At 43.3% G+C, this 25,984-nt stretch overlaps 2 protein-coding genes across 3 annotated transcripts in view; one reads left to right on the forward strand and one right to left on the reverse strand.

The window, feature by feature from the left end:
* Positions 1–19: 19 nt before the first annotated feature.
* cyb5d2 (cytochrome b5 domain containing 2) lies at positions 20–2,094 on the reverse strand. The gene is made up of 4 exons (XM_030747282.1): positions 1,607–2,094; positions 1,331–1,471; positions 489–675; positions 20–333 (listed from the first exon to the last, which is right to left on the reverse strand). Exons 1-4 carry the CDS (start codon positions 1,860–1,862, stop codon positions 123–125), a joined length of 795 nt encoding a protein of 264 aa, XP_030603142.1. The 5' UTR covers positions 1,863–2,094; the 3' UTR covers positions 20–122.
* zzef1 (zinc finger, ZZ-type with EF hand domain 1) overlaps positions 2,004–25,984 on the forward strand; it is a 29,347-nt gene continuing 5,366 nt past the window's right edge. Inside the window, exons 1-52 of one of the 2 annotated variants that reach the window (XM_030747277.1) lie at positions 2,004–2,574; positions 4,412–4,556; positions 4,677–4,871; positions 5,037–5,220; positions 5,332–5,531; positions 6,128–6,338; positions 6,448–6,564; positions 7,518–7,696; positions 7,946–8,044; positions 8,134–8,225; positions 8,327–8,472; positions 9,173–9,278; positions 9,463–9,681; positions 11,303–11,394; positions 11,550–11,767; positions 11,912–12,045; positions 12,127–12,197; positions 12,291–12,405; positions 12,527–12,692; positions 12,909–13,030; positions 13,125–13,247; positions 13,754–13,923; positions 14,017–14,098; positions 14,194–14,395; positions 14,630–14,763; positions 14,896–15,136; positions 15,248–15,327; positions 15,422–15,512; positions 15,595–16,081; positions 16,186–16,350; positions 16,727–16,846; positions 16,945–17,106; positions 17,296–17,428; positions 17,719–17,857; positions 17,959–18,124; positions 18,232–18,494; positions 18,622–18,794; positions 18,945–19,137; positions 19,257–19,414; positions 19,734–20,014; positions 20,280–20,454; positions 20,559–20,691; positions 20,776–21,002; positions 21,209–21,517; positions 21,607–21,707; positions 21,827–21,962; positions 22,083–22,442; positions 22,545–22,688; positions 22,897–23,065; positions 23,183–23,281; positions 23,396–23,561; positions 24,374–24,524. In XM_030747277.1, coding sequence (XP_030603137.1) covers positions 2,158–2,574; positions 4,412–4,556; positions 4,677–4,871; positions 5,037–5,220; positions 5,332–5,531; positions 6,128–6,338; positions 6,448–6,564; positions 7,518–7,696; positions 7,946–8,044; positions 8,134–8,225; positions 8,327–8,472; positions 9,173–9,278; positions 9,463–9,681; positions 11,303–11,394; positions 11,550–11,767; positions 11,912–12,045; positions 12,127–12,197; positions 12,291–12,405; positions 12,527–12,692; positions 12,909–13,030; positions 13,125–13,247; positions 13,754–13,923; positions 14,017–14,098; positions 14,194–14,395; positions 14,630–14,763; positions 14,896–15,136; positions 15,248–15,327; positions 15,422–15,512; positions 15,595–16,081; positions 16,186–16,350; positions 16,727–16,846; positions 16,945–17,106; positions 17,296–17,428; positions 17,719–17,857; positions 17,959–18,124; positions 18,232–18,494; positions 18,622–18,794; positions 18,945–19,137; positions 19,257–19,414; positions 19,734–20,014; positions 20,280–20,454; positions 20,559–20,691; positions 20,776–21,002; positions 21,209–21,517; positions 21,607–21,707; positions 21,827–21,962; positions 22,083–22,442; positions 22,545–22,688; positions 22,897–23,065; positions 23,183–23,281; positions 23,396–23,561; positions 24,374–24,524 — 8,961 coding nt within the window. In that variant the 5' untranslated portion in view covers positions 2,004–2,157. The remainder of the gene's footprint in view (positions 2,575–4,411; positions 4,557–4,676; positions 4,872–5,036; positions 5,221–5,331; positions 5,532–6,127; positions 6,339–6,447; positions 6,565–7,517; positions 7,697–7,945; positions 8,045–8,133; positions 8,226–8,326; positions 8,473–9,172; positions 9,279–9,462; positions 9,682–11,302; positions 11,395–11,549; positions 11,768–11,911; positions 12,046–12,126; positions 12,198–12,290; positions 12,406–12,526; positions 12,693–12,908; positions 13,031–13,124; positions 13,248–13,753; positions 13,924–14,016; positions 14,099–14,193; positions 14,396–14,629; positions 14,764–14,895; positions 15,137–15,247; positions 15,328–15,421; positions 15,513–15,594; positions 16,082–16,185; positions 16,351–16,726; positions 16,847–16,944; positions 17,107–17,295; positions 17,429–17,718; positions 17,858–17,958; positions 18,125–18,231; positions 18,495–18,621; positions 18,795–18,944; positions 19,138–19,256; positions 19,415–19,733; positions 20,015–20,279; positions 20,455–20,558; positions 20,692–20,775; positions 21,003–21,208; positions 21,518–21,606; positions 21,708–21,826; positions 21,963–22,082; positions 22,443–22,544; positions 22,689–22,896; positions 23,066–23,182; positions 23,282–23,395; positions 23,562–24,373; positions 24,525–25,984) is intronic. The other variant, XM_030747279.1, reaches the window with a different exon arrangement.

Raw genomic sequence — 25,984 nt, forward strand, 5'->3', positions numbered from 1 at the left:
GATTTCTTTGTTCCCTCTCTTTATTGTGACCCACAAAAAAACAAAAAAAAAAAACCCATTGGCTACTAAATCACAGCAATCAAAGTGTGTGTTTTCCTGAGTTCTGTGCTGCTGAGAAGCAGCTATGAATGGGTCAATTTTCCAGGCTGACCGAGAGACTGGTGCACTCCCACAGAGCATGATTCGGCATGCGCAGGGCAGCCATCATATTTCTGCAGGCTGGGGTCTTTCTCAGCTGCTGTTGGGTCTTCGAGGCAGACACAGCGAGCACCACTGGAGCTGGGAGAGAAGAGCTTCCGTGGCACACCTGTCCAATGTCTTACCACACCACCGCTGCACGGAAATAAAGAAATCAAATCAATCCTGTAAATCATGCTCATCTTGCCTACTAGTGTATGAAATGCTGTATTACACGTGAGCAGTATATTACAACATTGCAATCACTGGTGGCGCCTTAATATTTGATTAGGCACGAACTATTTCCATACCTCTTGGTGGAGCACCAAACTCTTCCTCCATTGGCAGAATTCCACTCCGAATTGCAAGCTGGGAAGCGAACCCTCTCAGCCTCAGACTGAGCCTTGATTTGCTGGCCCTCTGCTAGTGTTGCTTCTACTTGTACCAGGGCCTCTGTGGGCTGTCCAGTCTTGCTATAGAACCGACCTACTACCACACCTGAAATTCAGTGTTGGATATCAAATAATTAAATAGAAGCTATGAGGGATGTTTCCATTTTCTGGTAGCTGTGAAGGGAAAATTTTGTATTCACTAATTCAGTGTATGTTCTACTCACAATTTGTTCCATGACAATGATATTAACATTCAAGTCAGAGTGAGCAGGTAAATTAAGCAAGGTCATTTAACAAGGCAACTGCAGTGTTTTCAAAAGTGTCTAAAACCTGTCATTTGCACACTATGATGGCTCCTCTCACAATATGATTTGCACAATATGAACAAGAATTATACATTTGTTTCCCAAAATTTGATTTTAAAAGAAACATTTCCTCCACAACTATGTAGTCAGATAGATTAGATCATGTTATTTTCAGTACAGATGTTGCACTTCAGACCTGTTTTAATTCAATTCTTTTGGTTACCTCAAAAATGTTTACATACAATTCTAATAGATTTGGGAAATGGTGACGCATCGGTGAGAAAATAAGCTGTTAAATTAAACTGGGATATTCAGGGCCCCACCCAGCAAAAATGTAATAGCGTATGATACCCATTTATGGTGAACTTATCTGATCTTGCAAGGTGTCTGAAAGGTAACTGTTGAGAAGATCTGTTCCACTACAAAATGCAGAATCAGAGGCCAATAATCACATACCTACATTTTGGTAGCTCCTCTGATAAAAGGCCAGCCAGTCGTACAGGGCGACCACCTCCAGGGGGGACAGACCGGACACATCATCTGTCAGGCCACTCTCTGTGAAGTCTCCAGTGATGAAGGCCAGGGAAGCATCTTTGCCTGAAAGTACCAACACACATTTAGAGTAATACAGCTTACCTCATGAGTACTAGTAGCTGTTTGGTGCACCAAATATTAGCATCCTGGAATTTAGGAATCCAGTGTCACGCATACTTTAAGAAAGCTAGAGATCACCTGCCATAAAGTGATAAGCGCCACCGGGTCCATAGTGCTTTTGCCCCTTATGTACATCAAAAACTTGCCCCAGTATGGCAAGATATATTCCTTTGCTGTCTTCCTCCCCATCGTACTGCGATAATTCATTCCTACTCAGGAGTCGAACCTGCGACCCTTTTGATGATTCACTCCCAAATGTAACGGACCACTCACGAGGGATGAACAGCACCGCCAGTGTCACAGATAAAAGCGCGACCAACACATAGCTGAGCATGCTGTTTTATTAAAGGTCTTTTAAAATATATTTGACAATTTACATCACGTCACACGATACTCTGTCATAACACAGGTGCTTCCGTGAACAGGCGCACTACAGCGCCTGCGCAAACTACGAACGCAAAGGACGTTGCAGCCGTACAGTGCGTCAATGCGGTAGTAGTGAGGAGTAGAACTCTCGCTGTAGGTTAACGTAGGAGGGGGTCTGTGTACAGACCGGTACAACCGTTTCGAAACTGACGCCCAGTGGGCCGCAGAGGTTTTCAGGGGAGTCTTAGGTCGGCGAAACAAACATGGGGAACGCAGAGAGCGGCTGCGGCGGAGGCAGCGGCGACGAGGAAGACATAGAAACTGAGAGCCCCGGCTTCGCGGAAGACGGTCCGGCCTCTGCGGCCGCTGGCGGCGGCGGTGTCGGAGGCAGTGGAGGCTCGGGTTGTGGCAGGAGCGGAAGGGGATCGAATAACCAACTCGTGCCCACCGCTGGACCACCCAGTCCCGGGGTCCTCTTGGAGCAAGTGAAACTGAGAGAAGCGGCGGCTCGTATTAGCGACTCGGGAGTCGCCATTCACGAGTCTGTCCTGGCCGGGAATGAGGGTGTCCTGATACGGTGGCTGGAGGACCGGTTAAACCGAGGAGAAGAGTCCGTCAATGTAGAACAGTTTTGTGAGATGTTGGAAAGCAGAGATGCCCCGAGGGACGAGTGTGAAGAGGTATAAACTTTGTGTGTGTGTGTGTGTGTGTGTGTGTGTGTGTGTGGTACGCTAGTAACGTAAAATGTTATGATCCGAGCAGTCATGTCTTCTCGTTTTGGCCCAGGTTCGAGAGTAGTGCTTGTCGCCACGCCCATTTAACATTTGTAATCAATACGTATATACGTAAGGGAGTCCTTGAGAGGGGCAGAAATTAAGTCGCATGATTTTCGCAATATGGGCAAAAATTCTTAATAACCTTGTAGCATACTGTAAATGAAGTGCTCTGAGACGGGACTAGGACCTCCTCTGGGCTCTATTCAGGCTTCACCCGTGACGGGTGACTTTGGCCAATCACAGCTGTGTTCAGACCAGACCAAAGTCGAAGAAAGAGCCAAGATCTCGCAAGATTATAGGCACAATAGATTAAAGAGTCTCACCTGGAAAATCGGGTTCCAAAGCTGTCAAGCCACAGCTCAGCAATGATTCATTTTTAGACTGTGGAACATTTTGCCGTCTAGTGGAACTTAGAACAGAAAGGGCTGGAGTGTTATCTGTTTTGAAGTTCTTGCAGGTTTTTTGTTTGCTGGTTTTTGTGCATCTGCAATGAATCAGATAAACGAGGTGTCATAATGTCACCTGTTCTTGTGGAGTTTGTCACTAGGTGTTCAGTTTGGGCCTCTTGGAGCGGAACACATTGCTTTGTTGTCTGTTGACTGGCATTTGTTTTTGTTAACCAAAGGTTGCGCATGAATGGTTTAACTAATGAATGTGCACTTTAGTCTGTGCTCATTGTCTGAGTAGTTACTATCAGCGCTGTGCTTTGACATTGTTTCCTGCAAAAATCCAGCTGCAGATTAGCAGCCAAAACTACTAGCCATTTAACATCTTTCATACCATAAGGTGTAATGAGCTTGTCAAACATACCAACACTGTCACTAAAACCTAAATGTCATAAATGTTGCCATAAGACAGAGTCAGCCTGATGTCAGTCTAACTGAATCGGGTCAGGCTGGTAATTATATGTAATCTGATTCTGATAATACAGCAATTGACTGTGATAAATGGCTGAAAATCACATACATGTTGCTGTCTACATACAGAAATTCACATTTAACTATTACATTTGCACTCAGCAACCTTCCTGTTCTAAAGAAATGTAACCTGAATACAACCAGCTGGCAGCCAGTCGAGTACCTTCGAGTTGTGCTCATTGACTCATTCAGACTGATGGCAACATGATGGCAATGTGTCTGCATTTATAAAATAGATAATTATTTGCAAACCTTCGACAATCTCGACAATTTGAGAGTGCCTACACTCAGTCCAAGTCAGACTGCAAGTGTCTGCAGAACGGTTGCCTCCCATCAGGAGACCTGTGCAGTCACCTTGTGATCAAAAGTGGTCATGAGTGTACAACAGCCATTAGCTTTACTCTGAAGTAGGAGGTAGTTTTGTCACGCTAAGTGTGTCCAGTGTTTTGATGGTTTTTTGGCTGAACCAATGCATGTGTGCTAGGATGTGTGCTAGGCTAACATTATCTCAAGGTGGTGGCACATGAGATGAGCCCTCTTTCTTCATAGTATACCCAGAGTTTAAAAAAAAAAAAATTCTTTGGTGTCCCTGTATCGATCCAATATTGCCTCGCAAAATATTGCGATACTGTACTGTATCAATTTCCCACCCGTACCAGCTGCGGTCTTTAAGTTAACACCAGTTGTTAGCCCATTTGTATTTTAAGACCAATATTCTTATAGCTTTTTTTTTTTTTTTTTTTATTTTTTGAAGGTAAGGGACTGATTTTTGTCATATAAAGGGTCACCATGTGTGCTGTCTTTCTCTTTCTTCACTGTCTCAGGCCTTTGGTCAGTTTGATGCAGAGGGGGATGGAGTGGTGGACATAGAGAGCATGCTGATTGCTCTGAAGAACTCCAATGGAGCTAATCTACAGGGAGAGCTGAGTAATGTAATAAGACAGCTTCAGGCTTGCTCTCTTACCCCAGGTATGATATGTGATTTGTTTACCTGGATAAACAAGGTCAAGCTTATTTGAATCAGTGATGTCAGCATGTGGCTAAGAAGTTAACCCTTGTTTGTTTTTTTTTGTTTTTTTTTTTCCACAGGTTTTGTGGACATATTCTCCAAGACCAAAGACCGATTAGGAGCACATGCCTCTAAGATTCTTAAATTCTTACACAGGAATCGTATTCCCAGCAGTGCCATCCCTTTCCCTATTTTAGAGGGCTACAACAGTATCTGCACCATGAGGTCTAGTGTGGTCCAGGACTTCTTAGAATTCCTCTTGCAGAAGGAGAAAGGTGAGCACAAGAGCTGGCGAGTGCTAAAGAAAGGATTTTGACTGCAAACTAACAAAGTAATGTTTTCTTGAGCAATTTAAGGCTAAATGCACATTTAGCACCACAGCTGTTTGCCACTGCCACGTAGCGTTGGGACAGCTGTCCTCATATGAATTTTTCTTTCAGATTTAGATATTCAGTACAGAGCAGAGCTGGACCGTGATCCGGATGTAGACAAGGTCAAGGTTGTGACACAGTGCTACAGCACAATAGAGGCTTCATCCAATGTTAGTGACATTTACAAGATGACAAATGGGGAAACGGCGTCTTTCTGGCAGTCGGACGGCAGCGCTCGCTCACACTGGATACGGTAAAAATGCAGCTGATTTTTCTCATGTTTCTTGAACCTAAAATTATGGACTTCTGAGTGCAAGTATATTAACAGTTCTAAAGTGGAAACTCCGCTCTCTTCTGTTCCCAGACTGAAAATGAAACCTGACGTTGTGTTGAGACGTTTGGCCATTGCCGTGGCCTCTAACGACCACAGCTACATGCCTCAGCTGGTCTCTGTCGCTGTGGGGAAAAACCGGAGGTCTTTGCAGGAGATCAGAGACATCCGCATCCCTAGCAATGTCACAGGCTATGTAGCTCTCTTGGAGAATGCCAACATCACACACCCATGTGAGTCACAATCTGTCTGCTTAGCTGAGTGCTTACATCTTGCACTGACGCTTATAGACAACGCTGTCCTCGTCTCCATATGAGCATTGCTAGGTCATATAGTTGTGTGGTTAAGCTTCCACAAGCTCAGGACTGAAGGGATCTAATCCAAGGACTAGTCTGTTTTTTCACCTTACAGGGCTATGTGTAATCCACATGTTCTCCTTTTTAATAATGGTCTGTCCACACAGCTTACAATAAGTTTGCAATTTTTAGGCAAAACTTATACATGTATGATTGGAAGTAGCATTAACTGAGAACCTGCTAAACCAGCTTGCTGTGATCAAACATTAGCACTCCAAATGTGGATAACAAGTTAGATAAGTTTTGAAAGTGACCAGCGGCTGAATCAGTCATATCCCTGCAAAATCATAATGTGCCCTGTAGCTCTATTTTGCATACACTGAGCATAGTTAAATAATTTGTTTTACGTGTGTCTCCCTAATCAGTATTTTACAGTGTGTTCCATTTTTTGAGGTTGACGTAACTGGTTGTATTTTATTGCTTGGCGTATTCGATCAGTCGACTAACCACGTAATCTCTTCGCAAAATCCCAGACGTCCAAATCAACATTAAGCGGTGCCTGAGTGACGGATGTGACACGCGGATTCATGGGTTGAAGACGCTGGGTTATCAGATTACCAAGAGTAAAGAGGTGTCCGTTTCGGATGCTTCAGCCATCTGGTACCTGTCTCTCCTCACCTCACTGGTCACTGCATCTATGGAGACCAACCCTGCACTTGCTCAGACTGTCCTTCAGAGCACACAGTAAGTTGCAGTGCTCATGATTTTATATTAAAAAGTGTAATATTCGTGAGCATTATGATTTTTCAATTCTTATCTTACCAGTGGCTTCTTTGTCTTGATTCGCTTCTAGAAAAGCCTTACGTCATATGCCACCGTTGTCCCTTACACCGTCATCCACAGAGTTCCCCAAGTTCTTTTCTGTGAACATCTTGGAGGAGGTGGATGGATTTCTCCTCAGGATAGCAGAGTAAGGATCACATCAGCACGCCCACCTTTCCCTGCCTCCCTGAGCTCATGATGCTGATGTCATCTTAATAAAAACAGGCTGACATTAAAGTGTAGTGGTTCAGTGGGGTGAAGACACACTATTTCTGTTCTATTTGGTGCGCTTTAAATAATTCCACCAACAAAAGCAGAAAAATATTGGAAATAATCATCAAACAATTATCAAAATGAATCCAAATGGTTTATTCATGTATGCGCGTGGTCAAATAATTATGTCACCATACGTGCAAGTGAAGAAGGAGGCTTCAGACTGCTCTAAATGCTCTGTTTCAATCTTTTTATTTTTTTAACACTCAGCCATGTATGATATCACTAAGATATCACTAATATGATCATTTTGCTCAGTCAGTGAGAAGAACGTTTGCTTTAAGCAAGGGGGAGGGGCTAAAACAGCTTGTTTCAGGTAGAAAGGCCTCAAAGAGTAGTATAAATTATTTTGAATGAGTAGAGTCTAGGAATTAAAACATGGCATTAAAAAATTGCATAAAATGTCCCCTTTAGAAATATACTAATATTGATAGTGTATAGTGTTTTAGCTGAACAAGACATTGTTACTGGAATTATAGGGGAAAAACCCACAGTTCTTTTCTGTTTTAAAAAAAAAAAATGCTTTCTTCTTAAGTTCATTAAAAATACTTTGTTCTTAAGTTCAACTGCCAGGCCAGTAGAAGCCTTCATTAGCCTGGGGTATATGAATAAACTACAAGAAACCGTTCTCTCAGGCCCACATTGTATTAAAGCTTATATGAAAGAAAAAAAAAAATGCAAATCTTTGTCGAAGAAGCAAGTGTGCATTTATTGCCATATGTGAAAGTATACTTTGCTGCAAGAATCCTGATATAAATGTTTGTGGAATCTCACCAAAAGTACCCCGAAGCTTACCTGTTTTTTTTTCTTCTCTTCCTCTCTGTGCAGTTGTTGTGTGAGTCCTGATGCAGAATTGACCCTTCTGGCCTTTGCCCTGGCCCGAGGGAGTGTGGCAAAAGTAATCCAGGCCCTGTCCTGCATCAGTGATCATTTAGAGACTAAATACAGGGCCTCTTCCCTCATTGTCTCTATGGCCTCAGTTCGACTAAGACTGCTGTATCGCAATGGTAAAGTAAACAACTCTCTTCCTGTCATTCACATGAGGGCATTCAAACCAGATACCTATAAGAGAAAGTGATTATTTCTAAGGAGGAGATGCATTAGTGGACTATTCTGTGGAAAATTGCTTCTTCTTCTTTTACAAAGCTGCACTTCAGTGTGGCAATAACCCCCCCCCCCCAAGTACAGGAATGAAGTTGCAGCCATAATGGAAAATGATTAATTGTGTTGTCATTGAACACTCTGGCTCATTACAGGGAAGCCCCTCCAGCTGCACTTACAGGCCTGTGATGTAAAGAGCAAAGATGAGAAGTCAGGACCAGAGAATATGCTAACAGAGTCTTCCACTGGAGACGGTACAACTGAGAGCAGTAATAATTATTCTTAAGATTAAGTACAGTGTGAATTTGATGTGACGTATTGCTCAATGCTTTGTCCTTCCCAGGTTTTCTCACGGAAGCCGGCCGGTTGAAAGCGAGCGTAATCCTCTCTACAGAGGACCAGAGCAACTTCCAGGTCACTCAGATAAAGATCAAAGTGAGACTGTCCATAATTTTACCATAATGCAAAATTTGATAACCCAGAGAGTGAGAGAGGATTACTGCACTGTAAGGCTTACACTTTGTTTGTGCAACAAGGTGCGAAAAGGAACCATTGGAGCAAAATGTGGCCTGGTGTTTGCATATAAGGAGGAGGACCCTTTTGATGCAGAGAAACATTTCAAAAGGTTCAAACAATTTCACTGCTGGGACTACAAGGACTTCAAAGAGTTTGTACAAAACAGGTAAGGATTCATTTAGAGCTATTTTTTAATGGATTGTTTGTCCTAACATTTTAGTTTGAAATGCTTTTGTGAGAATAAGAAAAGATAGTTGTGATTTACAAAAAGAAGTACTGGGATTGCATCCGGCTGATCGCAGCATTCTATCACTAAAGTGATCCAGTCCAAAAAGTAGTATAAACAAACAATACACTGAGAAGGTATTGTTAGCGGTGTGGGTGGGTGTGTGGGGGGGGTGGGGCCTGCCTCAGTGGTTCTGATTCCATTATCGATATCACTTATTGATTCGATTGCTTATCGATTCTTATTGGGTTAGTGAATAAAATGTACCACAAATGGGTTGGTTTGCATTAACTCTTTTTAATGTAAAGTAGAAAAAAATTAAAACTGGTATAAAGAAATATGAATTCCTTTCGCTCCATCCGAGCTCACCGTCTCAGTAACAGCTCCGCCTTCGTGCGCTTGCTGCACAGACTGCACGTAAACACTGCCAACATAATTTTGTAATGCTTTTTATCTTGACGCTTCTGTCTTCACGCTATTGGATATATTCCAAACCAATTAAGGCGCATGTGTAATTTAATCACGTAAATGTGTCCTCACATCAGTGGAATCGTTAGGCAAGCAGACTAACGATTCCAAGGAATTGAATTACTGGGAATCCCATCCCTACTAACACCCCAGTCTGTCACCTGACCTGCAGTGCGAGGATTCCAACGCAGAGTGAAGACGAGCCGATTGGCTGGTTTGAGCTGGAGGATGACTGGAACGATGTGGAGATCAAGCTGCAGCAGTGTCGTGTTGCAAAGGTACATCCAGTCACTCTGTAACTTTATGATTACATCATTTGGACCTCGTTATTTAACTTATGAGTAGTGGATCTCACCCCTCAACCAGTTAGTCTTTAACATTGTGCTGTTTTTCACTCTTTTCTCTGTGCTGCCATTATCAAGTCATCCCACCTCTCATTCTTCTGTTTTCTGGTCTTTCCAGTTTCTGATGGTGAAGTTCCTGTGCACCAGGCAGGACAATGCTGAGCGTCTTGGTGTGCAGTCCCTCAGCTTCAGTGGCTACTTGTGCCCTGGGACAGAGAGGCTAGCAGACCTGGATGACCTTAGTCCAAAAGCAGAGAGCTTTGACCATGATGCTATTACTGGCCTTTGCCTGCTAAACAAGACGCTCTTCTTCATACAGCAGCTTACACGAGACATGGTATCTACTTATAAGATAAGAAATACTTTGTTAGGAATGTTGGGGAATTTCTGTGTTGCAGCAGCCAAAACATGAAAAATAACTTTGTAAAAATGCAACATCACAAAAAAACCAAAACAAAACAAAAAAACAACTCAGGAAGGTTAATAAAGTTCATTAACAAAAACAAAAATTAAAAAATGGAGACTTCAGTGAATCAGAATCTAATATTAAGGAGCTTAAATCTAAAATAAATGCTGGTATTCAGATATGAGGTGGTAAAGATTTCTTTGTATCTGATGCTTCATGCCCAGTAAATGGTACAAAGGGTGGCCAGGATCCATTTATTATCCACATCCATCCACCACAACCACAGTTATGACCTCTGTGTTAGCTGATGGACCAATCCAAAAAAGTGTGTTGGTTCAAACTGGTTTCAACCAGCAGTGATGAATTATCTCAGCAAGTAATAGGACACATTCCAACAGCTATCAGTTTAATAGTCAGGCCACGTGAATGCTCGTTCACAGAAGCATGTCTGAGATTATCCTGCTTTTCTGTCGAGACTAGTGCATTCCCCTCTCATCTCTTCTTACTGCTCAGGTTAATGTCTCTGTCCACCTGAAATGTCCTGAAGTCAGGCACGGTCATACTGTGCTGCGGAAAGTGTGAGTGTAGCAACGTCTCGCTGCAACAGTCCACGAAACACATCAAACTCCACTCATGGTGCTCCCTCTGGTCTTAATAAGCTCACTGACCTCGACTGTTGTGTTGTCCAAACAGCTGCATTCCCCATGAGGATCTGTGGAACTGCTCCTGCACTGAGACCCTGTCATGTCCTGCATAGGTCCTCTGGGATTACAGGCCTTCCTCTGGGCAGTAAAAGTTTTAATGCGATCAGCTGGTGAAGAGTCACCATTTTTTAAGAGTGTCTTGTAAAGAAGGAAAAAAAAAAAAAAAAAGCACACAGGTAGACTTGACTTGCATAGCAAAGCGGCCACCTTTGCATAAATCATAATAGGCAAGAGAAATCAACTTTATCGGGTGATAAAATAATTCAAGAAAAACTGCTGCAACAGGCTGCCACTCAGCATGGTGCCAGGAAAAGAAGAACTGTCAGAGTACTAGTCTTTGTGCCACATTACAATATCAATAATATTAGTAGTGTGAATACCATTTAATGGTAATTTAATAAATGCCATGATTAAGCTGGAAATATTGGGAAATGCTGTTATATTCCAAAATGCTGGAGGGCTGAAATATTTTCCCAGCTTTTTTTTTTTTCTTCATTGCTATTTAAAATTATCTTCTGTCCAACAACACCTGCATTTAAGATGAAGAAAAGCTAGAAACGTTTTTTTTCCTTTGGTGACTGCAAAAAAAAAAGTGATAAATATTTAATATGCCACCAGCCTCAGGCTGTGTGTAAGTTGTTCCAAAGTACCATATATAGTTCTATAAATTAGCTCTTTTGTTCACTTTCAGCATGAGTCAGTCTGCCCTCATATGGCCATTCAGGGAAACTGCAACACATTTTACTGAATGAATGAATGAATGAATGAATGAATGAATATTTAATGACTTTGAGAAATTACATTTTATTATTGAGGACTGATGTGGAGGTATGTGTTTATTTGTACAGGATGGCTCTCACTGCAAGCAGAAGTATCTTTTGGAGTTCAGTGGTCTCAGCCTGAACCTCTTCTGGAACTTCTACAGTAAACTCAGGGAGATGTGAGTAACAGTTTTCTCACTCCTGTTCTATGCATCACAGACTTGCTATTAGAATTTCTACAGCAATAATGACCGTTTAGCATGATGAGACCTTGTAGTCGGTCAGGAGGAATCCATCTTTATCACCTGTAAGTTAGCGTGTTTCTTTGTTTCAGTGAGGGAGAGGAGGTGCTGAAGAGCAGAGTTCTTCTGCTCCAGTTGATGCAGAACTGCTTCCCCATGCTGCCCAACCCACTGGAGCCTCAGGGCAAAGAGGAGAGAAGAGTGTCAGATGAAGGTGCCGCAGCAACTTGTCTATCCACACCCACCAGTGGAGAGGATCTTAATGGCTCTATGAGGGCTGTGTGGGAGCTCTACACTCACCTCTGTCACAGTAAGGAACTGACAGCTTTCATAGAGCTCAAACACCTGCATTTCGATGGAGATATTCCATAGACAGCAGGGGCTTGTTATAACAGAGTTGTAAGTATTAGAGAAATCCAGTGTAGCAATACTATTTGTGGTTTTTGCATTTCAGTTGTGGACAGTCCAGAAGGTGAGACGTCAGTGGAAAAAGCGTTGCACAAGGAAGCAGTCAAGGCTGTTCTTAACGGAGCAGCTGTTTTCTTCCCTGATAAACATGTCAGGCGAGACAAACTCTTTTACATGATGGTGAGTTTGTAAAATATATTAGGCAACAGCATCATAATTCTAAGCATAATAATCATAATAATGTGTGTTTTTGTTTTGTAGAAAAATATTACAGAAGAGGATCAGCCAGAGTCGGTGAAGGTGACATTTGAGTCGCTTTGTAATTACTTCAGGTAAGCTTACTGTAGACATACAAACAAGTCATCATATTCTCACATACACTCAGACATCACAAGGAATCAGTAACATCTATGTTTCCACCACAGTGATCAGGATCCAAGTGGCCTTCTCCTGCTCCCTCCTAAAGGAGCTCCCTCAGACTTTGACATCAGCCCAATACTCTCAGTCATGGAGACGCTGCTACTAGTTGCAACAAGGGAGGTGAGCCAACTGTTGCATTATGATATCTGCCTTTTTATCTTTCTCATGGTTGGACATGGAGTTGCACGTTTCTTTCCACTTTCTGATGTTCCTTTCTCCTCATATGTCTTCCGTCTGTCAGTGTGAAGTCATAATGGTGGATGAGAGCGGTGGAGCCAGCAGATCAGTCCTGCTGTCGTTGTTCTGGGCTCTGCAGGGCAGTCTGCTCTCCTGGTGCTACTTGCAGCTCAAAGGAGGAGCGTCCACAGCCATCGCAATGGAGCTAGCCAGAGATATCCTGCTAAAATGTGAGATGCATTACCCATGACGACACACACAATTTTCACACTCAGCTTCTCATTTTCACGGTTGGGTTATGTGTTTATGGGAGCATGCAGATTTGTGTTAATTTGTCAAATGCTATTGTAATAGAGCTCAAATAATGTATGGATTTAGAGCAAACAGCGACAGTATAATTGATCTTCCATGTGCTTTCAGAGTGACTAAATGATTTGTTTTAATAGATGTGGATCAGTTCTTGGGAAGTGTCAAAGCGACTCTTGGGTCACTGGTGGAGAGGTACACTGGAGCTGAAATTTCTGACAAATTGGGCAGCTCCATCCTAGCCACAGTCTTCAGACAACTGGTAATGCACTCCTAAGTTATGAATTTCAATTGGCTTCATAAACAAATATAGAATTGAGTGTTTTGAATAAGCGTGTTTGTTTGGGTCCTGGCAGATGATCTTCCTCTTGGAGCTGTGCCCTTTGGACATCCCCCACAGCATGCTGCTGAAAAGCTTCTCCTCTCTGGTTGAACTGCTCAAACGCCTGTCAAGTGACACTGGAGACATCTTTTCTAAGGTCAGTACACTTTGATCACTACCATTTTACAGCCTCCCTCCCCTTGTAGGAGTGTTAATGAGGAAGATATTGTGCACACCAGTATTTGTTAAGGGGAGAAGGGGGTTCTAAATTGCAGCAGTACTGATGTAATTAGTGGTGGAAGAAGTATTTAATACTATAAATAAGAGAAGCCAATTAGATGCAGCTTTCAAATAACTGCAATTTTTTTGTTTTAAAAAAGCAATATTCCTTTCTGAAATGGTGTGCATTAGTATAGGGTATAGTATTTGACAAGCAATAACTGTACAGATACTTCAATTGCTTATCAGTCAATTGTCCTGTTACTTTTGATCATATGCAAGGGGGGGGGGGGTGTAGTTCCTGTAACACAATACTTCTGTGTAACCCCTTGAATTAAAGCTGAAAGTCTGCATTTCACTGGCATACTTGATTTGATCCATGGAGGCCAAATTACAAATTAAATTGTCCAAAAACATCTGGATTTAACTGTATGTCACTATAAGGTGGATCAAGAGAGCTGGCACCAACCTCAGCAGCCAGTAGTGCTGAGGACCTGGAACATGGAGTCTCCTCACAACTACGAGAACAGCCGCCACGAGACGAGCATCTTCGCCTGCCCTGGTGCGACCTCATTTGAGGTGGAGTTTGATGAACGTTGTGAAACAGAGAAGAGGTGACCAACGTAGAATACTGAAATGCCTTTTTTTTTTTTTTTTGTGGTGATTTTATTTTATTTACCCATTCCCTATGCTTATGATATTTCCAGATATGACTACTTAGAATTAACAGATTCTAGAGGCGGGAAGGTCCGCTATGACATGAAGGTTGGAACTGAGAAGTGGCCAAAGGTAGGTGAAGGAAAATCAGAGTAGTCTCTAAATATGTTTTTGTTTTTTTTTTTAAAGATATTTACAAATGTCTGTTTGTGTCTTTGCTCTTTTAGAAAGTGACATTTGACACTGGCCCTCAGCTGCAGTTCCTCTTCCACTCTGATAGTAGCAATAATGAGTGGGGTTATAAGTTCACTGTGACAGCCCTGGGTTTACCTGACATCACCATTTCTTGGATGTCGGACCTGCAGCTGCTGGTGGCTCGTCTGATGGGTCGCCTTGCGTCCAGAACCCTGGCATTGAAATCCCCTCATGGTGAGACTGTTTTCATAACCTTGTCCACAAAAACAGGCTTTTGATTTCAAGTGTTTCTAAGGCGTAGCCACAGTCAGCATTTTTCAAAATGATGTTCATGGGTAGACCCTGCAGAGTTGGGTTTAGTTTAAGGGGGAAAAAAGTTCAGTTTGGGCCACTTGTATTTTACTTTAGCTTTATTCAGGCCCTTGAATGTAGTTTGAATTGTTCATGTTTGTGGGTTACTGTCTCCAGAGGTTCGCAGTGTGAAGGAACTTCCACCTGGGAAAATGTCCCATGTTCAGTCTTCACCATTATGGAAACCCATCCTGAGACATGGGCTGTGTGAAACCAGGGAGGCAAATCGGACTAAAAGGGTCACAGACCAGGTAAAAAACAAGTTTGCTTAACTCGCGCTATGCACGAGCGATGACTTCAGCTGGTAGAAGTTGCTCTAATAAAGTGTGTTTTTGTGTGTGTCTGTGTGTGTGTGTGTGTGTGTGTGTCTGTGTGTGTGGTAGACAAACACATGGACTCTTGATGAGTTAATGGTCTTCCTGGAGGACTTTGCCCGTTGGAACCCTTCACAGGAACAAGCAGACAGTAGAACAGAGCTGATGAGGACGCTCATGCAGTCTTGCAGGAAACAGACAATGAGGAATGAGATTACTGCCGGATCAAAGATAGACCAAGCTGTGAATGCCATTTGGGCAGCCATGGTGTACCACACACCAGTCCTCAGCCTTGCACTACATAGCTTTGGTAATGCTTGATTCTGATCCGTGGTCACTAGACTTGTTGTATTTCTTTATTTTTAATCAGTCTATTTCTGTCTGGATGATTTTCTCCCTTCTGTGTTCTTTGTATGAGTAGTTAATCAGGACTGCAAATCCTGTCTGGCTGAAGAGTTTGTGCAGGTGTATTCACTGGCAGAAAGCATCAGAACTTGGATGGTGAGTGTAACAGACAGGATTTCTATATGTTCACTTTGTGATTCTCTTCATTTTGCTAAACTGTTACTCTGGTGGGATCCTTATTTCCTGTTAGCTGGAGATGAAACAGAGATACCTCGTTGGCAAAATGAATATTCCTGATGAGAAAGAAGGTGGTCCTGATGAAGTTACCATGGAGATGCTTGGTAAGTTCTTCTTTCTTTTCAGTGACCGACATGTCTTAATATTATTTTGCTTTCTTCCTGCCATTTTCTTCTCGTTCTCCAGCTGAGATGTGCATTGAGAAAAGCCTCTTGCTGTTCCGATTTGGTCCTTGTGGAGTTCCGTGCCAGGTTAGTGACTCTTCCAAAGCTGCAGAGAGCAGTAGTGCTCCACTTCTCCGATCAAGTTCCATCTCAGAAGGGGATTTCCAAGCCAGCCCATCTCTGGGACCTCAGACCGCAGGGTCCGAGGAAACCTGTGAGTCCAAGTCTGGACAGAATCAGTCATCCAGCACTCAAATTCCAAACTTAACTTCATGTGGGCACAGCAGGCGAGGCCATCGAGGCTCAACAGAGAGTCTCTCACCTCAGCCTGGGGAGCCAGCCTCACCCTCCGCCTTCCCCCGTAAAGCTCCATTCAGTCGGGCACGCCTGCGTCTCCTGTCCTGTCGCTCTATAGAAGAGCCCCGGATGACCCCCACAGTCAAGGATCGCTACCCAATACTCAAACACATCGTAAACTTCATAAAGGACCAGGCTCTCACAACAGCAAGGTGACTGACTGCTAGTCTTCTGTTTGATAATACATAATGAGACAGTTGATGTTTGTGTAATTCATAGCATACAGGGTTAAGTCATCTGATTCTTCTTCTTACAGCATTCTGCAGACGCTGTCCCTGAACAAAGCACAGGCTCTGAGCGTGTGCAAGGTGCTGGAGATGGTTCAGCAGTGTTTATGTTCCATGGGACAGCCACACCTCTTCCAAGCCCCGTGTATCCTGTTCCTACAGGAGCTGCTGGCATGCCAGAAAGACTTCACTTGGTAATTCTTTAGGAAGAGTTTTTCGGTTCAGTTCTGAGGTGCTCATAATAGAAAAAGACACACAGAATGTGATGCTGCACACATGCTGGTCTTAGGACAGTGGGTCTGACATTTCCACAATGCAATTAAATTGAATTAATATACAGTCATTTTAAACTGCACATCTCCAGATTGCAATGCAGTAATTTGTATTTTTCCATCTAAATGTAAAACCTAACAAAGTCTCTCCAGACACCCTGAAAACCTCATGCTGCTGAGTTTTGAACACTAGTGTCCCAAAGTTTGTCATTGAATATAAGTATAGTTTTGTTGCTGTTAAAAAAGCTGTATGCTGGCTGACTGCACAAAAAATAAGATTTTCTTTGTCTTTTTCCAGTTATTTCTCTCAGTTGTCAGACAGCGGTCAAAAGTTGGGAGAGGAGGTGAGGCGTTCCTACCATCAGTTGGTGCTCATGCTGGTCGAGGCAGTGCAGGGCTTCAGCAGCCTCAATGAGAAGTAAGCCCCTTCCTCTAACCTACCATGTTTTCTTAAAACAAGTGCAGGAGGTGTTATTGTATGTGCACAGTAACCTGACCCTGATCACTGCTCCTCAGAGCTTTTCTGCCGGCCCTGTCATGTGTGCAGACCTGCTTGCTGCACCTCCTAGACATGAACTGGGAGGCACACGATCTTCCTTTCTTCCTGAGCATCAAGCTTCCTGACCTCCTCCTCAGCATGTCTCAGGAGAACATCAGTGTTCATGACACTGCCATCAGGTAATATCGGTGCCCCTCTCCATAAACATCAATGCACAGTTGAAATGAAAAGTTACTAAGGCAAGCAAAAGACACGTCAGTTTCCACAAATAAGAGAACCAAGCTGCTTTTTTGCTTTACAACTACATTTTTAGATTTACAAGCTCTGAAATGACTTGATCGATTTCTGTGGTTTAAATTAATCTTCAGTAAGTGGACAGAGGAGGATGAGATCGCAGACTACAAGAAGAACCAGGAGTGGATGGATGAGTGCATGGATGGGATGTTTGAAAAGTGGTATGACAAAATTGATGAGGAGGAATCCATGGAGGACAGGAGAAAGGTACACTACAGTCATAAAAGTTTCATTAGCAAACTGTCAACAAATGTCACTCAGTTAAACCAGAATAGCCCCAAAGCTGGCCCCTTTTCTGGTCTCCATATTCTTCCTTTTGCAGCTCACTGCACACAATGTGCTCTGTCATTAATTAAAAATGCGTTTTATGCTGTTTTATTTATTTCATTTCATTTATTTATTTGCAGTGTGTTACAGAGCAGTTTGACGTGATTATTTTGATCTGATTTGCGGAGCATAAGAGTCAGATAATTATAATACTGTACGTGTTCCTGTAGATGCACATGTTCATTGCACGTTACTGTGACCTGCTCAATGTTGTGATCTCCTGTGATGGCTGTGAGAGGATGGCACCTTGGCACCGCTACCGATGTCTGCAGTGCATGGACATGGACCTCTGCAAGACCTGCTTCCTCAGTGAGCACATGCACAACACTCTTTAGTTGCTGAGTTTGGAGAAACTACTTAATTAATTTAGTCATAGTTATACTCACTTTGCATGTGTGTATTGGAACCAGGTGGTGCCAAGCCTGAAGGCCACGAGGATGATCATGAGATGGTAAACATGGAGTATGCCTGTGATCATTGCCAGGGGCTCGTTGTAGGCAGCAGGATAAACTGCAATGTGTGTGAAGACTTCGACCTGTGCTTTGGTTGTTACAATGCAAAGAAGTATCCTGACAGGTGACACATTCCAAGTTACATTAAATCCTGTTAAAATTACACCCCCTCCCCAGTGGTTTGCCTCTCTAGTTTCTCATTCATTTAATTGTTATCATTTCCATCACTAGCCACCTGCCCACCCATCGGATCACAGTGTACCCAATGGTGACCATACGAATCAGTGATCGCCACCGTCTGATCCAGCCCTACATTCACAACTACTCCTGGCTGCTGTTTGCTGCTTTGGCCTTGTACACATCAGAGCTGAGCAGTGAGAAGCAAACGGATGGAGAGACTTTGGACAGTGACACTTTGAACATTGCCAAAGCCCTGCAGACACACTGTTCCCAGCTCATCACTGACTGCTTGCTCAAAGGGCAGACTGGCAAAGGTAAGCTCAAATTAGAATCATCACAATGCAGTATTTCCATAATTTTGTATGTGTAATACTATATCTGAAACTCTCATAACTTTTATTTGATTTTTGTCCTAACCTTTTTATTCTATCCTCTACATAGGTCTCCGTTCCTCTGCTTTGCTGGCTCTGCTGTCTGCTAATGATTCTGCCTCTGATAGTGAGCTATGTCCAGTCTCTCCCGAGTCCTCTCAAGAGCTCAGTACAGCCACCGACACCTCCTCCCTCCCTGGAAGCACAGCAGCAGTCTGCTCTCCTTCATCTCCCAAGGACAAGGTGGGGATCATGAGAATCATGTCATAAGATAATATGAAGTATGAGATTGTCGTATTATGGTCTAGCAGGTGTACAGAAAGAGATGCACAAATATATTATAAAAGTATATAATGTAAGTCAGCATTTTAACAGCTATCCTCTCACAACCAGGGTAAACCATCAGATGAGGAGAAAAAGGCAGAGGAGGTGAGCTCTCCTCCTGCTCATCCAGAGTTGTCACTACTTCCAAGCAGTGGACCAGGGGACAAAAAGAAGCTGGTCACTCAAGACACCGTAGACTCAGCCAGACTCAGCCAGACTCCTTCTGTGTCCAGCGAAGACCCCCTCTCTCCTGTGGTCCGATGTAAGTGTTGAGATTATGTTCACCAAGCTGATTACAGCACAGATTTAGTTAATATTTATACCTGCCACATAGTGGTCTGAGTCAACATTTTTTTTTTTTTTAACTATTCTTTGCTTCAGATTCTGAACCAGGAGCAGTCAACTCCCCAACATCTGATGTTGTCAAGGAAACAGATGATAGGCTGCCCCCGGTTCCCCTTCAGGAGCATGTGTTCTCAGAGTGCTCAAGAGAGAGGATCCTGGGACTACTTGCAGCCATGCTTCCTCCAGCCAAACCAGTAAACAAAAGCAAAAATCATTTTGGGGGGTTAAAACATTAAGATATATTTTGATTTAGTTAGAAGACTGATACCACCCTCATGTCTGTGCCTTAGGGTTAAATCTAGGGTTAAATATGGAGCTGCAGCTAGCAGCTGATTAGCTTGGCTTAGCTTAGACTGGCTTAGCATAAAGCCTGGCAATAGAGAAATGGCTAGTTTGGATGGACTCCTCAGTGTTTTGCAAATGATTTGTACATGTTTCTAAAATGTTCATTAGTCATATTATTGCATCTGCACTGACATATTTTCCTTTTGTCTTTCTTTCTTGTGCCTTCAGGGCTGCTCCCTGTCTCTGCCCAGTCTGAACTCCATCCTGCCCCAGCTTTTCAGGGCAGTCATTTCCAATGCCGGCTCTCTCAATGAGACCTACCACCTCACCTTAGGCCTCCTGGGTCAGCTGCTGCTCCGGATCCCTCCAGCGGAGGCTGACACTGCTGTCACAGAGGCTCTGGCTGACAAGTATGAGTTGCTGATACAAGGAGAGACATCCTGTTCAGACATCCAGGGCTGGAAGATCATACAGCTGCTTTTCAGCCTTGGGGCTGTCTGTTTAGACAGGTAAAAAAAAAAAAATTAGATGTAAACCAAATGTTCGAAAAATTGGGGGGGGGGGACTATGTATAAAAATGTTTGTAATTCTTAACCAGTTATTGCAAAGTTTTTGCAAAACCCCTGGATTAAAGCTAAAAGTGTGCAATTCAGTCACATAGTGGTTGATTTATTTAAAATCCACTGTGGTGCTGTACAGAGGCAAAACTACAAAATAGATTTTTTTTTTTTATTTACACAGCTGCTTGAATGTTCTTTTTGTTGGTTTTTGCAGTCGCATTGGTCTGGATTGGGCGTGCACGGTGGCAGACATTTTGCACAGTCTGAATGCTTGCCCTGAGTGGTGCACAATCATCGCTGCTTTCACTGACCACTGCATTCAGCAGCTGCCACAAACTCTGAAACGCACCAACCTGTTCACGCTGCTGGTGCTGGTGGGGTTCCCTGAGGTAGGTAGAATATAGTTGAGGCTTGTGGACTCCAGAACCTTCCACTGCTGGGTTTTCTTCCTGACTCTGTAAAGCCAGTTGTGACTCCTTTGTGTGTCTGCCAGGTGCTGTGCGTGGGCACCCAGACGGTGTTTATCGACAACGCCAATGAAAAGCACAACATGATCTTGCTCAAACACTTCACAGAAAAGAACCACGCCGCAGTGGTGGATGTTAAAACACGCAAGAGGAAAACGGGTTAGTACAGTAGCTCCTGGGAAGCATTGCATGGAGTGATAAATATTCATTGGATTAACCCTCTGTGTGTTCTTTCTTTCTTAGTGAAGGACTACCAACTCATTCAGTCTCAGGATTCTTGCACAGCCGGCCTACCAGGGCAGCCAGAGGGCCAAGGCTGCCCAAAGACCCTGCTCAGTCGCTACCTGGGCAATTTCACCGCCATTATCAGCCACCTACTGCAGACAAACCAGGACAATGGCTCTTCTGATGCTGTGGAGGCTTCCTGGGTCCTGTCTTTGGCCCTTAAAGGCCTCTACAACACACTCAAGGTATCTGCTCTAACCAAGCAGCTACTCACACCTTATCCTGCCTTGCTGCATTAGACAGTTTTTATCAACAACCCGTCTCTGCTCTGTTTCAACATGACCAGTATTCCACTTCTGATCTCATAAACTTTGCATCTTTGTGTTTTTCTGTCAAGTGCAAGGCTTTTTTTCTTTTTTTTTTTTGTATTTCATGTTGTCTTCTTGTTTAGAAGCACGGGGTGGAGCACGCACACGAAGCTATCCAGCAGTCAGGTCTGACTCAGCTGCTTGTGAGGAAGTGCAGTAAGGGGACCGGCTTCAGCAAGCTGTGGTTGCTGCGTGATCTGGAGATTCTCTCCATCATGCTCTACTCCTCAAAGAGGGAGATCCATTCCATGGCACAAGACCCGGAGCGAGACCAAAGAGAGCAGGACAAGGAGCATGACTCGGACCACTCCAGCTGCTGTGCTGATGACACCGAGGTCAGCAAGCCTGACCCCTTGGAGGGTCTCGATGAGGAGACAAAGATTTGCTTCCAGGTGAGTACTGCCACAAAAACATGCAGCAAAATATAGAGTGAAAGAAAAATCTAAAGTCTTTTATTTTTTTTTCTTTTCCCCCAATACAGATCACCCATGATGCCTTAAACGCCCCTTTGCCCATCCTGCGAGCTATGTATGAGCTGCAGATGAAAAGGACCGACTCATTCTTCCTGGAGGTCCAGAAAAGGTAAGCATGAACTCTTTGCTTTCTCTATGTGGTTGACTATGGTAAAAAAAAAAAAAAAAAAATCATATTAAAAGCTGAAGTAAATTCTCTTATTTGGTGTGACTTTGTGCATTTTTCAGATTTGATGGAGAAGAAATAAAAACAGATGAGACAATCCGTACGCTGGCCCAGAAGTGGCAATCTAGCAGGCGACCACGGTCTGAGGAGAGGAACACCAAGGCTGTGGACACTGATATGATTGTGGTGTCTTGCATGGTTGGTTGTTTAAAAACGTGCCCTAAAATAGTCAATTCATTTTAACCAACAATATTACACAAATGTTGTTTTATAACATCAGTTTTCTTTTGTATTTCCATCATTGCTTTTCTCCCACAGTCTAAACCCAGTCACTGTGAAAAGGCCACAGAGGAAATCAACGTAGTGGCCCAGAAGCTCATCACCAATTCAGAGAGTGACCTGCAGCTCAGCTATGCCAAACAGAGACGCACCAAAAGCTCGGCTCTGTTGCACAAAGAACTGGATGTGCGCAGCAATCGAGCAGTTCGCCAATACTTGGTGAAGGTGAACCAGGCCATCGCTACACTGTACGCTCGCCATGTGCTGGCATCACTGCTGGCTGACTGGCCCACGGATGCACCTCTGAATGAGGAGGCCCTGGAACTGAACGGGGCCTCGCACATGGCTTACATCCTGGACATGCTGATGCAGCTGGAGGAGAGGCCGTTATGGGAGAAGGTGAGAAGGGAGACGAATTGTACAAAGTGTAGAAAAGTCTTGCATGAATACATGATGTGCTGAATGGGATTTTTTTTTTTTTTGGATTCTTGTGATAACCAGATTCTTCAGAGGGTGCTGAAGGGTTGCAGCCAGAGTATGCTTTGCAGTCTTTCTCTCACAGCTTGTCAGTTCATGGAGGAGCCTGGTATGGCGGTGCAGGTCAGAGAGTCCAAACATCCATATGATAACAACACCAGCTTTGAGGTGAGTACATTTTTAAATGTTTTCATGGCAGATGATATTATATTTGTTTGTATATAGTGTAGTTGAAAACATTTTTTTTTTTTTGCTTAACATCCTGCTAGTAGTACACAAGGCCTTGATGTTGAACTTCATAAGGACCTGTGCTGTTGTTTTGTTTGTATTTTTCAACAGGACAACTTTGTCATGTCTATTGTTTTTCTGTCTTCAGGACAAGGTGCACATCCCCGGTGCCATTTACCTGTCCATAAAATTTGATTCCCGCTGCTACACAGAGGAAGGCTGTGATGAGCTCATCATGTCTAGCAGTAGTGATTTTGTCCAGGATGTCCACAACTTTAGTGGATCTCCACAGAAATGGTCTGATTTTGAAATCCCCGGTAAGGACAGTTTAAAACCCTTTTCTCATGTGTGTGTGTGTGTGTGTGTGTGTGTGTGTGTGTGAGTGAGATAATTTGACTTTCACTTCATATTTGCATCTTCTGGGTTTCTCTCAGGCGATACCCTGTACTACAGATTCATGTCAGACATGAGCAACACAGAGTGGGGCTACAAGTTTACTGTAACCGGTGGACATAGGGGACGTTTTCAGACAGGTGCGTTACTCCTTTTATTTTGGGTGTAACTTGCTTTGTAGCCTACTTATACAATTGCACATTAACATTGACTCCTCTGGTTGTCATCCCCTTTGCTCTCTCCTCTCTAATCAGGGTTTGAGATATTGAAGCAAATGTTAGCTGATGACCAAGTCCTCAGCCAACTGCCACTAGCTGACATTTGGGAGTGGCAAGTGGGTGTGGCCTGTCGGCAGACTGGGAACCAGCGACTCAGAGCCGTTCACCTGTTGCTCCGTCTGCTGCAGTGTCAGTCCCAGACGTATGTCCAGCCTTGCTTTGTAACTTTTTATCCTTTCCTGTGAAATCTTTTGAGCATGAGATGTCAAAGTAGTGCACACAAACGTTCCCACCTGGCTGCAAAAGTACAAGCACAAGAGTACTCAGTTCACATTTCTTTACCTCAAGAGTATGGCCTGCATAGTGGTGTAGGATTGCACCTCCACACAGGGTTTGCATAGAGGCCTTCATACATGTTCTCCTAATCACCATGGAAATTAGGTAAAGTATGTGTTCAGAGATTTGCATAGGTGCAGACTGACCCGGCCACCATCAGGTCACGAGGAGAGAAGTCTTAGAAGTTTGTGCGTGCACAGACAGCAAATGCACGTTTGATAGTGAAATCCAGCCAATTAGCTTCCTCAGAAATAACTTCAAGTTCTCTTCAGTGGAAAGTTTTTCTGTATGGCCACATCCTGTAGTTTATTTAAGAATCAGATGGGAATATAAAAGCCAAACCTTCTGACAGAATAGTCTTTGTAGGCTGCTCACTAAAGTATCACTGAGTTTTGAAGGGTGATATAGAAATGGATGTGATTTCAAAAAGAAATGACTAGATAGAATTTGAAGTTTTAGAGTTTTGTGGAAAAAATGTTATAAGTACTTAGTAATTTATGAGTAATTAGTCTTTTAATACTTCTATTTGTACATCTCAGACCTCTACAAATGTATGCAAATATGCATTTATCATGTCAGCTTTGTTTTTTTTCCCTCAAAACTTTAACTGTGGCTCGAACCCGTTCTGCCTGCCTACACACATCTTTTCATCTTACTGTGGATTTGTTTGTGCTCCAGAGCCTGTGAGCTGATGCTGCTGCGACCTCTGTGGCAGCTCTTCATGTCTATGGAAAACAGCCTGAGCCAGGATCCCACCAGTATCACTGTGCTGCTGCCTCTACACAGAGCTCTCACTGAACTCTTCTTTATCGCAGAGGCCCGTGCAATCGTGAGTGATGCATCAACACACTAAAATCTGTAGCTAGGTGACATCATGAGACAAAGACCTTCTCTGGTATTGTAATAGAAATACCATTTTAGCTCTTTAGCTGTGTTGGTTGATACTGACTGATAGAATAAACAAAGGTGATTATGTATGCACCTTTTATCCTTGAAGGCAACTTTTCATGTTTTTGTTAGTTTGAAATAAAAATATTCCAGCAAGGCAAATGTCAGTTTAATTTGAAGAGAGAATTTACTCAGCATTTTATTCTTTGCCTCTTTTCTCTCTCTGTTTATATCTGTCTATCTGTAAGATGAGCATGTTTATCCCTCCACGCACCTGTTCTTTGCTGGGCTCGTGGCCAAAGCCAGGCCGTGCCATCTGTTAGACAGCACAGTGCCACGCAGGCTCCCTGCAGACTTGCTGGGAGAGGAAGCGACGCTGTCCGCTGTATGGATGCTCCCTCTCCCTGTCTCTCTCAGTTGTCTTGAATTATTAATTAAGAGAAGTCTCAAGATTATGAGCATGCCATCAGCCAGGAGTTTCCCATCTGTGGATGCAATGGAAGCAGACAGTCCCAGAAAAGTAGTTCTTCTCTGCGCCCTTTGGGTCTGCCCAGTGAGGCCTGAGGCTATTGATATGACAATAAAATTACATCACTTGAATCATCTTACAGGAAGGATTCTCTGCTCCCATCTGCACCCGCTAGATGTTGTTGCATGCAAGAGGGAGAATGAGAAACTGAGGTTCTGCAGCACTTGTGAATAGGCACCAGGGGGCGGTAGCAGTGCTCAGCAAATTTGCCTGGGATGCCCCTCATGAATACTGCAGTCTTGTGTTAGCATGATGTCAGGATGATGGTGTGCAACACGTTCTGTGTCCTCTATCCAATAAAACAGCGTTGCAGATATCTGCCGGTTATACAAATGTATATGACACATTTTTTCCAGCACCTTCAGCTCTGAAAGGAAGTTCTTAGCACGGGTAAATAAAAGCTGTGTGAATGGGGAATTTTTCTTTAAGGAGGTTGTTGTTTAAATAGGGATAAGTTCACTCATTAATGTCTCCTTTTTTAAATTATTTTGGTTGTATTTTCCAGATAGGTGTGAATTGTCTTGAGTTTTAACAGAACACCACACATTCACACGTCTAGTCGCAGCTGTCAAAGTAAGGGAAGTAAGGCTGGGCTGGTGTTGTGCTTGGTCTGGGATGTGGTTCCAGCTATTAAGAAAATTTTCAGATTTGCTTTTGGCTAAATGATGCCTGTGGGTTAAACAGGTGACAGATCTCCTGCAAACCATTCCGATTAGATCCAGCTAAAACTAGATAAGCTGCTGTCCGCTGTTCCAGGATTTTTCCAGTGAGTCTGCATTGTTCTATAGCTAACACGGGGGAAATGCTTCCCATCCTGAAGTTGTACTATTGGTCATCATCCTCCAGAAAGATGTGGATGAATGTAGACTAAA

This window comes from Archocentrus centrarchus, chromosome 14 (assembly GCF_007364275.1).
Source record: "Archocentrus centrarchus isolate MPI-CPG fArcCen1 chromosome 14, fArcCen1, whole genome shotgun sequence".
In the NCBI taxonomy this organism is placed as follows: Eukaryota; Metazoa; Chordata; class Actinopteri; order Cichliformes; family Cichlidae; genus Archocentrus; species Archocentrus centrarchus.